Below are 15713 nucleotides of genomic sequence, written 5' to 3'. Positions count from 1 at the left end.
TTTATTTTATTTTAACTTTTTTTTTTGCTTAAAATATTACAACAAGTAGTACATTTGTCTCCTTTTTAACCCCCCTTGACCTTCCCCCAGCCTCCCCTACCCCCCAGTGTCTTGTGTCCATTGGTTATGCTTATATGCATGCACACAAATCATTTGGTTGATCTCTTACCCGCCCCCCCCACCCCTCCCCAGACTTCCTGCTGTAGTTTGACAGTCTGTTTAATGCTGCTCTGCCTCGGTATCTATTTTTGTTCATCAGTTTATAATGGTCTTTATTATCCATAAATGAGTGAGATCATGTGGTATTTTTCTTTCACTGACTGGCTTATTTCACTTAGCATAACGCTCTCCAGGTCCATCCATGCTGTTGCAAATGGTAAGAATTCCTTCTTTTTTACAGCAGCATAGTATTCCATTGTGTATATGTACCACAGTTTTCTAATCCATTCATCTACTGATGGGCACTTAGGTTGTTTCCAAATCTTAGCTATGGTAAATTGTGCTGCTATGAACATAGGAATGCATATATCCTTTCTGATTGGTGTTTCTGGTTTCTTGGGATATATTCCTAGCAGTGGGATCAGTGGGTCAAATGGGAGTTCCATTTTTAGTTTTTTGAGGAAACTCCATACTGTTTTCCATAGTGGCTGCACCAGTCTGCATTCCCACCAGCAGTGCACGCGTGTGTTTTTTTCTCTGCATCCTTTCCAGCACTTGTCGTTTTTTGATTTGTTGATGATAGCCATTCTGACATGTGTGAGATGATACCTCATTGTTGTTTTGATTTGCATCTCTCAGATGATTAGTGACTTTGAGCATGTTTTCATATGTCTCTTGGCTTTCTGAATGTCCTCTTTTGAAAAGTGTCTATTTAGGTCCTTTGCCCATTTTTTTATTGGATTGTTTATCTCCCTTTTTTAAGTTGTATGAGTTCCCTATAAATGTTGGAGATTAAACCCTTATCGGTGATAACATTGGCAAATATGTTCTCCCATGCAGTGGGCTTTCTTGTTGTTTTGTTGATGGTTTCTCCACAAAGAAAATTTTATGTCTAGATAGCTTTACTGGTGAGTTTTAGCACATTTCAGGAAGATTTTTTCTGAAAATTGAAGAGGAGGGAACATGTCCTAACTCATTTTATTAGGGTAGCATTATCCCCAGACAGCCACTACAAGAAAAAAACTTACCAATATCCCTCATGAGTGTAGACAGAAATGGTTAACAAAATATTAGCAAATAGAAGTCAGCAATATCCTCAGATGGGATACAAGCCCCCTGACAGCACTGCATCTTCACGTCTGCTCTGTGGGACTTGGGCAGTGAAGGAACTGATACACACATGGTGCTCATATTCCTTCTGTGCTGTGAGTAGTAAGTCCTGCGTCTCTGACCTAAGGACTACTGTGTGGTCTTCCAGTATCCATGAAACAGTAATAGACTACTTTGGTTGCTTGCTTGGAGGGTTAAAAATATCAAATTCCTCACAGTTCTTGACAGTGTTAGTCTTGAGGATGAGTGCTCACAGGCATGGCTTTCTGAAAGAGGAAAGATGAGGGCTGTGTGGTCTGGGTTAGAGGATAGGACAAGACTCTGGGTACTGAATATTCTCACCCAAGTGATGGGCAAGGGTGACAGGGGCAGGGAGAATAAGAGTCCTCCAGTGGTCTACCTCTTAATGAACATTTAGGGGCTGAGCTGAGAGATAGCCCAAATGGTGCTTTGGTTGTTGTACATTTATCTCCATGGCTTCAGCTGAAAGACAGTGTGGCTCCAGCAGCTGAATCAAGTCCCCAAAGGTGAGAAAATTGTGTGGGAAATGAGGATATAGAGCTTTGGGTGGGTTGAAAATATTAAGAGTTTGTTTAGTTGAGATGCAAATGTGGGTACTTGAAATTTTTAAAATAAATGCACTATCAGACCACTATCTCCCCTCATGGCCTGACCTTTCCCTCTTCCTCCACCTGGAGTTCAAGTGCTTTAAGAAGAAAGATGAATAGGGGTTGGGTTGAGGTATCCCAATCCTTAAAGGGGAATCAAAGGCCAAACCCACATATCTAAATATGCTGGCGGAACTTTAGGCAGAGGAGAGAGTTAAACATTTATGGCTCTATAGGATAGTGGCACTCAAGTCATCATCCTACCTTATTCTGTGGGAGGAGGATAGGGTGTTCAGATGCAACTGATGGGGTTTGGGTGTTTGCAGTAGGAGAGGAAAGGCAGTGTGACATTTTTGGGGGTAGGGTCTTTGTTGTCTTGTACTGTTGTGATTTCCATTGCTAAGGTATAATTGGTATTGATTTTATTTATGTATTTAAAAATGTATTTTTATTTATTTCAGAGAGAAAAGGAGAGATATAGAAACCTCAATGATGAGAGAGAATCATTGATTGGTTGCCTCCTGCACTCCTGACATTGAGCCAGGAACTGTGACCTCCTGGTTCATAGGTCGACGATTAACTACCGAGCCACACAGGCCAGGCTTACATGCTTGTATTGTAAATCCCCATAAGTGCCAGAGTGGATTCTCCTGATCAGGAAGAGCCATATGTAGAGAAGTGCTAGTACTTTGGGGTCCCAAAACCCTAGTGATTCTTCTGAGCTACAAGTTATTGTGACTGATGATTTTGCAGTATATATAAAGAACTCATCTAACTAAAGAGGACAAAAAAAACCACAATAGTATTTTAAGAATGGCAAAAGATTTTAACAGGCAATTTTCAAAAGAAAATATACCAAAAGGCAATACGCATATGAAAAGATGCTCAACATCATTAGTCATCTGGTAATTAAATTATAACCACAGGAGAACCAAGATGGCGGCATAGGTTAACGCCGGAGTTTGCTGCTTTGAACAACTACTTCAAAAGTGAAACTAAAAGACAGAACGGACATCACCAAGAACCACAGGAACGCTGGCTGAGTGGAAGTCCTACAACTAGGAGGAAAGAGAAACGCATACGGACACTCAGAGGAGGCGCAGTGCTGAAGTCAAATTCTGAGGTGCGGAGTGCGGGAGCGGGCTGGCGGCGGAGGGCGCGGTTGGCGTTTTCAATCGGGAGGGAGTCACAGACTCTGAGCTCCAGATACAGGCGAGTCTCTAGGGACCCAGACTCAAACGGGAGAAGCGGGACTGTCTGGCTTCGGTCAGAGCGAGTGCAGCTTTCTCTCCGAGCTTTGCAGCGGGTGCTGGGACTCAGAGAGGCAGAGCCCCTGGGGACAGGACTGAGAGTCGCCATAACTGCTCTCTCCGGCCCACCCTGTTGATCCTGTGCGACCCGCCCCGCCCAAGGCCTGCACACAGGCATTTGCCGGATAACCTCAGGCAAAGGCTAGATTAGCACCTCCCTAGAGGACAGAAGTTCTCTCACTGCTGACACAGCTGATTCTCATAGCCACCTGGCCTGGAGGTCAAACCCTCCCTGGTATTAGCTACAACAATCAAGGTTTAATTATAAGACTGCGAACAAAGACCACTAGGGGGTGCACCAAGGAAGCATAACAAAATGCGGAGACAAAGAAACAGGACAAAATTGTCAATGGAAGATATAGAGTTCAGAACCACACTTTTAAGGTCTCTCAAGAACTGTTTAGAAGCCGCCGATAAACTTAATGAGATCTACAAGAAAACTAATGAGACCCTCGATGTTATATTGGGGAACCAACTAGAAATTAAGCATACACTGACTGAAATAAAGAATATTATACAGACTCCCGACAGCAGACCAGAGGAGCGCAAGAATCAAGTCAATGATTTGAAATGCGAGGAAGCAAAAAACACCCAACCGGAAAAGCAAAATGAAAAAAGAATCCAAAAATGCGAGAATAGTGTAAGGAGCCTCTGGGACTGCTTCAAGCGTACCAACATCAGAATTATAGGGGTGCCAGAAGATGAGAGAGAGCAAGATATTGGAAACCTATTTGAAGAAATAATGACAGAAAACTTCCCCCACCTGGTGAAAGAAATGGACTTACAGGTCCAAGAAGCGCGGAGAACCCCAAACAAAAGGAATCCAAAGAGGACCACACCAAGACACATCATAATTAAATTGCCAAGAGCAAAAGATAAAGAGAGAATCTTAAAAACAGCAAGAGAAAGAAACTCAGTTACCTACAAGGGAATACCCATACGACTGTCAGCTGATTTCTCAACAGAAACTTTGCAGGCCAGAAGGGAGTGGCAAGAAATATTCAAAGTGATGAATACCAAGAACCTACAACCAAGATTACTTTATCCAGCAAAGCTATCATTCAGAATTGAAGGTCAGATAAAGAGCTTCACAGATAAGGAAAAGCTAAAGGAGTTCATCACCACCAAACCAGGATTATATGAAATGCTGAAAGGTATCCTTTAAGAAGAGGAAGAGGAAGAAAAAGGTAAAGATACAAATTATGAACAACAAATATGCATCTATCAACAAGTGAATCTAAGAATCAAGTGAATAAATAATCTGATGAACAGAATGAACTGGTGATTATAATAGAATCAGGGACATAGAAAGGGAATGGACTGACTATTCTTGGGGGGGAAAGGGGTGTGGGAGATGCGGGAAGAGACTGGACAAAAATCGTGCACCTATGGATGAGGACCGTGGGTGGGGAGTGAGGGCGGAGGGTGGGGCGGGAACCGGGAGGAGGGGAGTTATGGGGGGGAAAAAAGAGGAACAAATGTAATAATCTGAACAATAAAGATTTAATTAAAATTAAAAAAAAATAAATTATAGCCACAATGAAATATCACTTTATAACGACTAGAATGGCTAAAATTATAAAGACTGACAATACCAATTGTTGGTGACGATGTGGAACAGCTGGAACTGTTGTACATTTCCGGTGGGTGTATAAAATGATACAACCAAGTTGGGAAATTGTTTGGCAGTTTCATGCAAAGTTTAAAGTAAACTTACCTTATGATCTGGCAAGTTAATTTCTAGGTATTATTCAAAATAAAAGAAAATATGCACACATAAAAAATTTGAACTTGAGTGTTCATAGCAGAATTATTCATAAGAACTCAAACTGGAAACAATCCAAATGTCCATCAGTTGGTGAATAGATAAACAAATCACGGTAGATTCTTACAAGGGAATATTACTCAACAATAAAAATGGACAGAACCAAGTGCAAGAGTAAAGATAAATCCCAACATGCTGAGAGGGAAGAGTTCATACCATATGATTTCCTTTATGTCATGAGTACATACATGTGATTCATTTATGTGAACTCCTAGAATGGGCAAAAAAGCAGAACTAATCTATAGTGACAGAATAGATCAGTTATTGTGTAGGGTGAGATTGACTGTAAAGGAGTAGACTTATTTTTTGTCCATTTAAAAATACCAGTGGTGCCAAAACCGGTTTGGCTCAGTGGATAGAGCGTCGGTCTGTGGACTGAAGGGTCCCAGGTTCGATTCCGGTCAAGGGCATGTACCTTGGTTGCAGGCATATCCCCAGTAGGAGATGTGTAGGAGGCAGCTGATCAATGTTTCTCTCTCATCGATGTTTCTAACTCTCTATCTCTCTCCCTTCCTCTCTGTAAAAAATCAATAAAATATATTTTAAAAAAAATACCAGTGGTAAAACTTCAAGGCAATATAATTTTGTGATTAAAATTATGAACTTTGTTATCATAAAACATATCCTGAGTTTGAGTCCTAGCTCTTCCATTTACTAGCCTATAATGACCTTGGGCAAATTATTTAACCTAAGTTTCTTCATCTGCAAAATGGGGGTGATAATGTTATCATCTCAGAGTTGTTATGAGGGTAAATTAAATTGCCACCATTACTGTTTGATAGTAAGTGTTCAAAATGGTGACTAATTTTGGCAGTATTAATATTTGTCAGTGTTAATAATTATAATTTGTAACTCATGCCTGTTAATCTTGGAATGGGTATTGCATTTTTATATTTTAAAAAAGGGAAGAAGAATTATTGATTAGGTTCCTATGAATCTTTGATATTTACAAGCAAATAACTTAATGCTATTTAGTCAGTCATAAACATGATGTACTTTCTTTAATAAGTGAAGATAACTGACTCTTTTATTGGGAGTTCTGCATGACCTTTGACTAAAAGCATACCAGTTCTGATTTGTTCATAATCTGCTTTATTATTAACATTTTTTTCTTTAGGGAGACTGGCTGTATACCTCTCAAATGATGCTGTTTTTGATATTTTAAATGGCTGAGGAGGATTTGAGAATCTTTTTTCCAAATCAGGTTTTCTTTGGTATGAAACTAATTGATCAAACTTGGGCCAAATAAGCCTTTTGATCTTCAGTTGCTGAGATGGATTACTCTAAAAACTCTTTTAACATTAATTTGAGTATTTAATGGATTTTTAGAAATGATATAAATGCCATCATTTTAGGATCTAGCTCACTGGAGATTTGAAGATATTTTTCCAATATCTGTTTATATTTTAAAATCTTTATTTCTTTGTGTGCTTCAGCAGTTTTTAAGTCTGTCAATAAGGAAAAAAAATGGGAAGAAATAAGATGATCATCAGACATGTCAAAGATTTAAAAGTTTTATGAGTGGGCATTGGAAAGGAGTTTCCTATAATTATGTGACTTAGTGTTGCCTGAATGCAGTATACCTTTGAATTGAAACATGGTGAATGAGAATGTTGGCTTCTAGTTTTGTGTCTCATATGACTTATATTTTAGATTTTTGAAAGTTGAGGATATGTTAAAATGGTTTAACTCACATCCACATCAGGAATATCCTTTATTCAATTATACATCAATAAAAAATGTCATTTTAAATTTTGTTACTTGCATTTTTCTCAAATAATTTTGTTGTTCTCTTAAAACTTTTGAACGCTAGTAATTTTTTATTTTTCAACTTTCATTGCAGTGCCTGATCAGCCTTCTCGCAGGAGAACGACCATGGAGGTGGTGCCCGCTGAGGTGAATAGCTTGCTTCCAGAGGAGATAATGGACACTGGTATAACGTTAGTGGATGATGATGGTATTGAGGCTGTTATTGTTTCATCCCCAATCCCCATGGAGACAGAACTGGAAGAAATGGTCAACATAAATTCTACTGGCGACTCTGCAGCCACGCCCATTTCCACGGAGCCAATCACAGTGTACAGTAACCACACTAACCAAGTGGCAGTGAATACCACAGTTACTAAAGCAGATTCTAATACCACAGTGAAACCAGCTTTTCCAAGTGGCCTTCAAAAACTTGGTGCTCAGACTCCTGTGACTATATCTGCCAATCAGATTATTTTAAACAAAGTATCACAGACATCTGATCTTAAACTTGGCAATCAGACCCTTAAACCAGATGGACAGAAGTTAATTTTAACAACTTTGGGCAAGTCTGGTTCACCAATTGTTTTAGCACTACCCCATAGCCAACTACCCCAGGCTCAGAAAGTTACAACTCAGGCCCAGTCAGGAGATGCTAAGTTACCACCGCAGCAAATTAAAGTAGTTACCATTGGAGGGAGGCCAGAGGTGAAACCTGTCATTGGTGTCTCAGCATTGACCCCAGGAAATCAACTGATTAATACTACAACTCAGCCCTCTGTGTTACAGACCCAACAGTTAAAAACAGTACAGGTAAAAAGGGGGCTTATGAATTAAAATGCATGTTAAAAATTAAGTTCATTGGTAGTTGTGTTTGTAGGATAATTAAATGCTTAGCTGTTACTGAATTCTTTTGAATGTTGTGTTTAGTAATTGTGTGTGGGTATCGCGTTTTTTTCTGGTAAAGTTTGATATGTCTAATCCTTTGGATATTTTTGCTAGAGAACTTAGAGCAAACTTAATTTTGGTTAAATTCCAGATGAGTGTATTTATAGCTTTGTACTCATTTTTAAATGCATTTTATTCTTTGTAATAGTTTGATTACAAGGATGTTCTGCCGGTATAAAGATGCCACAATTGCTGATGGGCTGTCAAAAAATCATTCAGACATGATTTTTTTCAGTTAACAGATGGCCAAAGTCTAGGAAAACTTGCTGCTCTGAGAAATCCTTCGAGTCTGAAATAGTACATACTAGCCAGTGTGTGCCTTTCTTTGGCGTTTACCGTCCATTTTCATCACTCATGTTTACATATTGGAAAAGGTAGTGCCATGTGATAGAAGGTAACACATAGGCTTTAGAGTTGGACCAACTAGGTTTGAGTCGCCTCTCTGCTACCCTGACATCTGTGGAACTTTGGATAAGTTACTTATCATCTCTGAGTTTTTTACTTTAGCTGGTAGAAGGTTATGTGAGCATGATGAAAGTACTTGTAGTTCTCAAAACTTTGAGGATCCTTCAAAATGGTACCTATTATCAGTATGAAAAAGACTTTAACAGAGAAGGTTAACAGAACATTTATTAAATGGCTTCCCATTTTTCATGCCCAAGTAGGCCTTTTTTTGGTCACCACTACTCTTAGAAATATAATGATCCACTTAAGACCAGGGAACACAAATACATTCCCTGTTTGAAAGAATTGCCTTTTACAAAAAAGAAGAAAGGATTTAGAGAATTAAAGCAGGTGTATAAAGAAATAGGAAGGTTTGGGAAACTATCCACTCTCAGCTGATGTTAGAAATAATGTTTGGTTATTATGTCATGGGCTTTTTATTTAAGAACTTTGTAAGATTTCTCAAACCTTGTAATTTGCCCATGTCCCTTCTAGTACTATTAAATATTGTGTTCTTTTCTGTTCATTGTCATCTCACTTATCTCTGACTTCCTTTTACTTATTTTGATGAACGTCTCTTGAATGAGTTATCACCATCTAGCATCTTGTCCTCAGCTTTTAAAAAAATCAGTTTTGAAACTTGTTTTTTATTGGGGATGTGGCTCATAATCATTTCACAAGAAACTGATAATGTAAATCAGAATGTCATTTTTTTTTCATTTGCAAGAGCAATGTATACATACTGTTTTAATGACCAATTTACTTGTATCCACTAGTTTTTTACTATAATCACATAAGTACTGACAATAAAAACAAAGACTGGGAACTAATTCTTACAACTTCTTTTATTGTTGTTACTTTTATAAACCATAATTCTGTTTATGAAAAAGAACTTTGGTTTTAAAAAAACACCACAATAACAAAAACAAAAGAAACCCCGTTTAGGATATTACTCTACTTGTCCAGTTATTTTTAGGCATCCCAAGTCCTTCTAACTCAAAAGTAATCAACAAAGCTCTGAAACACAGAAAAAATAATAAGCTACACATCTATATGTTTCCTGCTTAGGTACCAGAATATTTGGTTTATTATTACATGGTGTATATGATTCTCTGGTTTTTTTCCTAGACAGTCCTCAGCGTTGTCTTAAGTTTAATGTGTATTGAAACTGTTAGGGTATGGACAGCAGGTAAGGGTGGAAGAAGGAGACCCATCTTGAAAAATGAAGGAAAGAGGTGACAGTTGAGGCCAGAGGCAGTAACAAAGAGGTATAGTCACACTTAATTACAGATATATAAACACTTTCCCATGTTTCTTATGCATAGTATAATAAGAGAAATAAATAACTAGCAGTATGGAACAGCATTACTCCAGACTAGTTCCTGTACCTATACAACACAGTGCCAAAAATTAGCTGTATATATTATTTGATCAGATATTTGGCTATTTGTAAATTTCCTTTTTGATTCATTTTTGTCTTAATCTGCTGATTGGATACATTTGACATAAATGATCCTTCATGTTGTTGTTTTTTACTTAATAAAGTAATTTTGTTCTAGGGTAGTTTATAGAATTCATAATGTAAAAATTATGGTTCCTTAACTGAACTGGAAATCATTATTTTTCAGCAAAGCTCCATTAAAAAACATAACTAGAGGGCAGGTTGAGATTGTTCATTTGATAAATTATTGTGCTTTTGGTTGTATTGTTTTTTTATTGGTATGTATTCATATAGTCAGATGATTGTGAAAGTCAGTTAAAAATAGGTAAATACTTTAAGTTCCTAATCTTTATAGATAAGATTATTTATTTTGAAACATGGATTTTAAAAATATCAATACTTCTACCTCTTGAGATTATTAATACTAAGTCAATAGATGACATATTCTGACTCACTTTAGAGTTTAAAGCTTGTAAACACATTTGAGGAAAATATCTCCTGTATGTCTCCCAAATTGAATCAGTGTTTTTTAAAGTACAATTATGAATTTATTTGGGTATAAATAATTTATCAGAGTTTTGCAAGCTGGGTATTTTTAAATGTAGTAATTGATCCCATGTTTTTTAACAAAGTGATTTATATTTCATTTTGTTTTGTCAGTAATATGTTCTCAGTGTAAGAAAGTAATATATGCTAAGTGTAACAAAAGGTTTTATTTAGTTTAATTTATAGTTTGATCACAAGCTGATAATTTAGTTCAGCTTCTGGTATATTTGTGTCATTCAAGTTGGTCATGTTTATTCATTTTGAGTCATTATTTCCAATAATAAAAAGTACTTTCAAGGCCTCAATTTTCATATCTGTCCAAAATTAATATTTAATTCCCTTCCTGCTCTGAAAGTCTGTGATTTTTATTATATCTAAGTTTCTGCTTCTAACTTTTAGAAGAAGCTATGTCTTTGCATACATTGATAATTTCAATATAAAAACATTGGTAATTCTACCTTCTTTGACTTGTGAAGAATTTTAGTTCAGGTTAACAGTGTGCCAATATATAACCTAAGATCAGAGATGACTAAAATGTTCTCTCTTCAAGGAACTCATAGTCTTGTAAACAGTATCTTAGTAAATAATATTTGAGTGGTTTTGCCTTTAGAATAGTCTTTGTTTTGCCCAAGATGGCTCTTTGTATCCGAGGGCATTAACTTATTCAGTTCTTCATTTATCTACCCCTGATATGTAGATCTAAAGCTGAACATATAATCATAAGCACATCTTTAATGTGTATTTATATTTTGTTTCCAGGGGTCAATCTAATTACATTTACACTGTTCTCTCTTAACTTACTTTGCTCCATCTTTTTATTGTTGAATAATTTGTTCTTTTGAAAAAGAATATTGCTGTGTCATAGTGTTTTATTATTACATGTTTTTTTAAATAAACTTATTAAACATTATTTTAAAATATTAATTTGTTTTTCAACATATATCTATATCCCAGAGACTAAAATAAGGATTTACAGTGAAATGCAAAGGTATTACTATATATTGGCCTAAGGGTGTTATAATAATATTCTAATTAATGGCTATATTTTAAGTGTTTTTAACATTTATACTTAGATATATTTTGTTAAGTGAACTGGCTTCATGTGTACTTCTGAATACCAATCTTTTGTTTAATTGTGATTGAAAAGGTATCTTATAGAAACAAATGGTCTTCATAGTTATTTATATATTTCAGATTGCTAAGAAGCCTCGAACACCAACCTCTGGTCCAGTAATCACGAAGCTGATCTTTGCAAAACCAATTAATAGTAAAGCAGTTACAGGACAGACAACTCAAGTATCACCACCAGTCATTGCAGGTTATATTTCTTTATAGTTTATTAAGCTATATATTTATCTTTCTCTTATGTTTATAAAAGGCTGTTCTGCCACCTTGAAATGTATTAGTGAAATAAGCTTTCTAGAAACCAAACTTGTTAATAAGAAATGTTTCACTTATTAAATGTGTGCTTCAAGCAAAATGCCTTATCTCAAAATTAGTCCATTACTTTAGTCTCCTTAGTTTGGGGTAGAATTTTACCATGAAAGTAGTACAAAGTCTTAAACTCTAATAATATTAGCTATTAGTGTTTATTATGTGCCCTGCACTGTTCTTAGCTCTTTACATATAGTGGCTTCTATAATCCTCTATATGACAAATCTGTGAAGTAGATACTAATACCAGCCCTATTTTGCCATTGTGGAAATGGAGGTACTCATCTAGTAAATGGCCACCTGGAGTTTGAGCCTAGGCAGTTTGTCTCTAGAGCACATGTGCTTAGTCTAATAGTTTTAAATTAATACATGAATATAGTATTTCATGGTTTCTGTTTGAATTTTTGGTTTCAGTATTTTAATATGTTCTATATGCAGTTTTCTATGAATAGAAAATTGTCACAATGATGCAGTTACTTAAGTGATAACAGAATTTTAGCTATATTTTGCCAGCAAATTCCATAATGTGACCCAATTCTCTTTTATTATATACTTTAAAATTTGTCTTCAGCCTGACCGGCGTGGCTCAGTGGTTGAGCGTCAACCTGTGAACCAGGAGGTCACAGTTTGATTCCTGGACAGGGCGCATGCCTGGGTTGCAGCTCAATCCCCAGTAGGGTGTGTGCAGGAGGCAGCTGATCAATGATTCTCTTTCATCATTGATGTTTCTATCTCCCTCTCCCTTCCTCTCTGAAATCAATAAAAATATTTAAAAATTTTTGTCATCACTCAATAACTGTAAGATCTCAGAAATCTTTTTTTTTTTAAATTTATTTTATAGAGAGAAGAAGGGAGAGAGAGAAACATCGATTTGTTGTTTCACTTATTTATGCATTCATTGGTTGCTTCTTATATGTGTCCTGACCAGGGATCGAACCCACAATCTTGAGGTATTGGGACAATGTGCTCTAACCAACTGAGCTACCCGGCCAGGGCTAGACCTCTTTCTTGATTTTATTATTTCATTCTCTTTATTCGAGATTATCTTCCTTTGTACTCCCAGTCTGGCAGTTCTTTGACTTTGAAATCTCTGATCCATTAACCCTCCCACTTTCTTATTAATCATCAGCCCATTCCTGTCCTCACAGTCTTCGTTATTCAACATGGAGTCCATGACCCATCATTATCAATCCCTTCCAAACACCATTGATTATCTTTTCCTTGTCTCTTTCTGTAATAGCTTGGTTAAGTCCATCTTTCTTCTTAACTCCTTGCTTGGCAAGCAGCTCAGTATTTCTAGAGAAAGTCACAAAGCCATGGTGACTGGTCTTTAATTCAGAGTTAAACTGACATGACTTCACCAATTTAGAGCTCATTTCTAATTTCCATTGTGCTATAAGGAAGCACCTCTGGATGGTAGACTTTGACTAGAGAAGTTCAAATGCTAATTACCCATTCTATGTGCATTCTTTTTAAAAAATTTTCTTTTTAAATATATTTTATTGATTTTATACAGAGAGGAAGGGAGAGGGATAGTGAGTTAGAAACATCGATGAGAGAGAAACATAGATCAGCTGCCTCCTGCACACTCCCCACTGGGGATGTGCCCGCAACCAAGGTACATGCCCTTGACCGGAATCAAACCTGGGACCCTTGAGTCTTCAGGCCGGCGCTTTATCCACTGAGCCAAACCGGTTATGGCTCTTTTAAAAAATTTTTAATTAATTTTGGAGGGAGAGGAAGAGAGGGAGAGAGAGAGAGAGAGGGAAACATCATTTGTTGTTCCACTTATTTATGCATTCTTTGTTTGATTCTTGTATGTAACCTGACCAGGGATTAAACCTAAAACCTGGGAGCATGACACTCCAACCAACGGAGCTACCTGGCCAAGGTTCCTTTGTGTATTCTTGATGAGTGTGCTTCAAATTTTAACTAACTGTGGGTGGGAGAAGGGGTATAAATTGAAGCCACCTACTACTGTCTTTGGTAAGTTTACAGACAGCATAACAGTAGGCAACTCTGAAGTCAGTGGCCATGATTTGCCATTTTCTTGAGGTTTGGAATTGTGTGTAAGGAGGCTTCTCATTTTAGCAAATGAGAGAAGGCATAGAAAGATTGTGATATGGAGACAGTGTTGGGTGAGTGAATGCTTTCTTTCTCTTTTGTCCTCAAATGAGATTTGTGGTGGATATAGGAGGCTGGTGTCTTGAGGACTGCATGGGAGGCAGGTATAGCCCCAGAGGAAAGATTGGAAAGGATTGGGATTTGGAGCTGGTTTAGGAAGTGGGCTTCAGTTGGCTGAAAGTGAGCAAGGCTTGGATGTATTGTAGAAAAAGGGGCCTCCGGATCCCTTGGAGGTTTTTCATAGGTGAAACTGGTTAACCAGGAGAGGAATGTCTCAGTACAATATTCTTTACTGTTTTGGAGTTTGAGAGAATCCCTTAAATTTTTAAAATTATGTGGGAAAATTGTATACTACACATGTGGTGTCTGCAAAAGTGTCTGAATGTATTTTTAGTTAATGTCCTGGTTTCACTTCTTACATTTGATTATAATGTGACTATGTCATTGCTGGGTCTTTGGGTCATTTATAACGTGTTGCACACCGACTATCGCTTCATCTTTAATTACAGAATTTATTAGCCCTACCACAATGCATTGAGGTAGACTTCTATTAAATTTCACTAGAATTGTTGATGTTAAAGTTCAGTTTGGAGGGATAATTTCTACTGTTAACTAGTTCTTTATAGCCTTTTAAATTCACGAAAACCAAATTTTAAACCATTGAAATAGGTCTTCTGTTGCATTGTCTTATTCAAGGAGACCTATCTTTATTTTGTAGCTAATGATCTTTCAAAGTACATTTAGATGTGTTTTTTTTAAATGACTTTTGAGCTCATTGAAGATGGATATTTTTTTCTGTCAGTCAAGATAAACTTATGTTTGTAAATATGTGATTTTTCTGAAATGGAAATCTGATCTTGTCACACCCTTGCTTAGAATTTTTTGGGCTTTATCCATTTCTGGGCTTCAATCCATTAGGATTAAGTTCAAATGCCGGTGCTTTCTTAGCATTAAAAACATTTATGATCTCATACATACCTTTTTCATTTTTACCTCCTGTCAGCTCCAGATCTACTGATTTAACTTATTTTAAGAGATTACCAAATGCGATCTTGGCACTGTTCCTTTTACCTGAAATGTCTTTCTTTGCTGTCCTCATGGCTAACTCATCCATTTTATCTTTGGATTACTTCCTGTCTTGAAAGCTTTTGACCCGTAGTCAAATACTCTTACTCTGACTATCTTCTATTCCCATAAAACTTAATCATACCTACCAAATACTTCAATTAGACTTCTTTTAAATTTCACACTAGTTTTTTAGAATTTCTTTTAGTCATACTATATTATAATATTTGTCTTTCTTGTTTGTCTCCCTATTAAATTCATTATTTTTCTTTTTGTTAATTCTCACTCGAGGATATTTTTCCCATTGATTTCTTAGAGGGAGGGGAGAGAGAGGGAGGAACATTGATGTGAGAGAGACACATTGATTGGTTGCCTCCTGCACTCCTCCTGACTGGGACTGGGAATGAACCTGCAACCCAGATACATGTCCTTGAGCAGGAATTGAACCCATAACCCCTGGATCCCCAGTCAGACATTCTAACCACTGAACAACGCTGGCCAGGACTCATTATTTTTTTTATTTTTTATTTTTTTTAGAATATGTTTTTATTGATTTCAGAGAGGAAGGGAGAGGGAGAGAGAGATAGAAACATCAATGATGAGAGAGAATCATTGATCGGCTGCCTCCTGCACGCTCTCCACTGGGGATGGAGCCCACAATCAAGGTACATGCCCTTGACCGGAATCAAACCTGGGACCCTTCAGTCCATAGGCTGACGCTCTATCCCCTGAGCCAAACCAGCTAGGGCTCATTATTTTTCTTTTTTCTTTTTTTTAAAAAATATATTTTATTGATTTTTTACAGAGAGGAAGAGAGATAGAGAGTTAGAAACATCGATGAGAGAGAAACATCGATCAGCTGCCTCCTGCACACCCCCTACTGGGTATGTGCCCACAACCCAGGTACATGCCCTTGACCGGAATCAAACCTGGGACCTTTCAGTCCGCAGGCCG

At 37.1% G+C, this 15713-nt stretch overlaps 1 protein-coding gene across 10 annotated transcripts in view; it reads left to right on the top strand.

The window, feature by feature from the left end:
• Window positions 1–15713, top strand: part of LIN54 (lin-54 DREAM MuvB core complex component) — a 66175-nt gene that overhangs the window by 10399 nt on the left and 40063 nt on the right. For 5 of the 10 annotated variants that reach the window (XM_036338033.1, XM_036338025.1, XM_036338043.1 and 2 more), the window contains 2 exons: window positions 6856–7571; window positions 11332–11455. In XM_036338033.1, coding sequence (XP_036193926.1) covers window positions 6888–7571; window positions 11332–11455 — 808 coding nt within the window. In that variant the 5' untranslated portion in view covers window positions 6856–6887. Of the gene's footprint in view, window positions 1–6150; window positions 6227–6855; window positions 7572–11331; window positions 11456–15713 lie in introns of those variants that run through there. The other 5 variants (XM_036338085.1, XM_036338068.1, XM_036338076.1 and 2 more) reach the window with 3 other exon arrangements.

This window comes from Myotis myotis, unplaced genomic scaffold, assembly GCF_014108235.1.
Source record: "Myotis myotis isolate mMyoMyo1 unplaced genomic scaffold, mMyoMyo1.p scaffold_m19_p_1, whole genome shotgun sequence".
Taxonomy (NCBI): domain Eukaryota; kingdom Metazoa; phylum Chordata; class Mammalia; order Chiroptera; family Vespertilionidae; genus Myotis; species Myotis myotis.
This window is presented reverse-complemented; position numbering and strand designations above follow the sequence as displayed.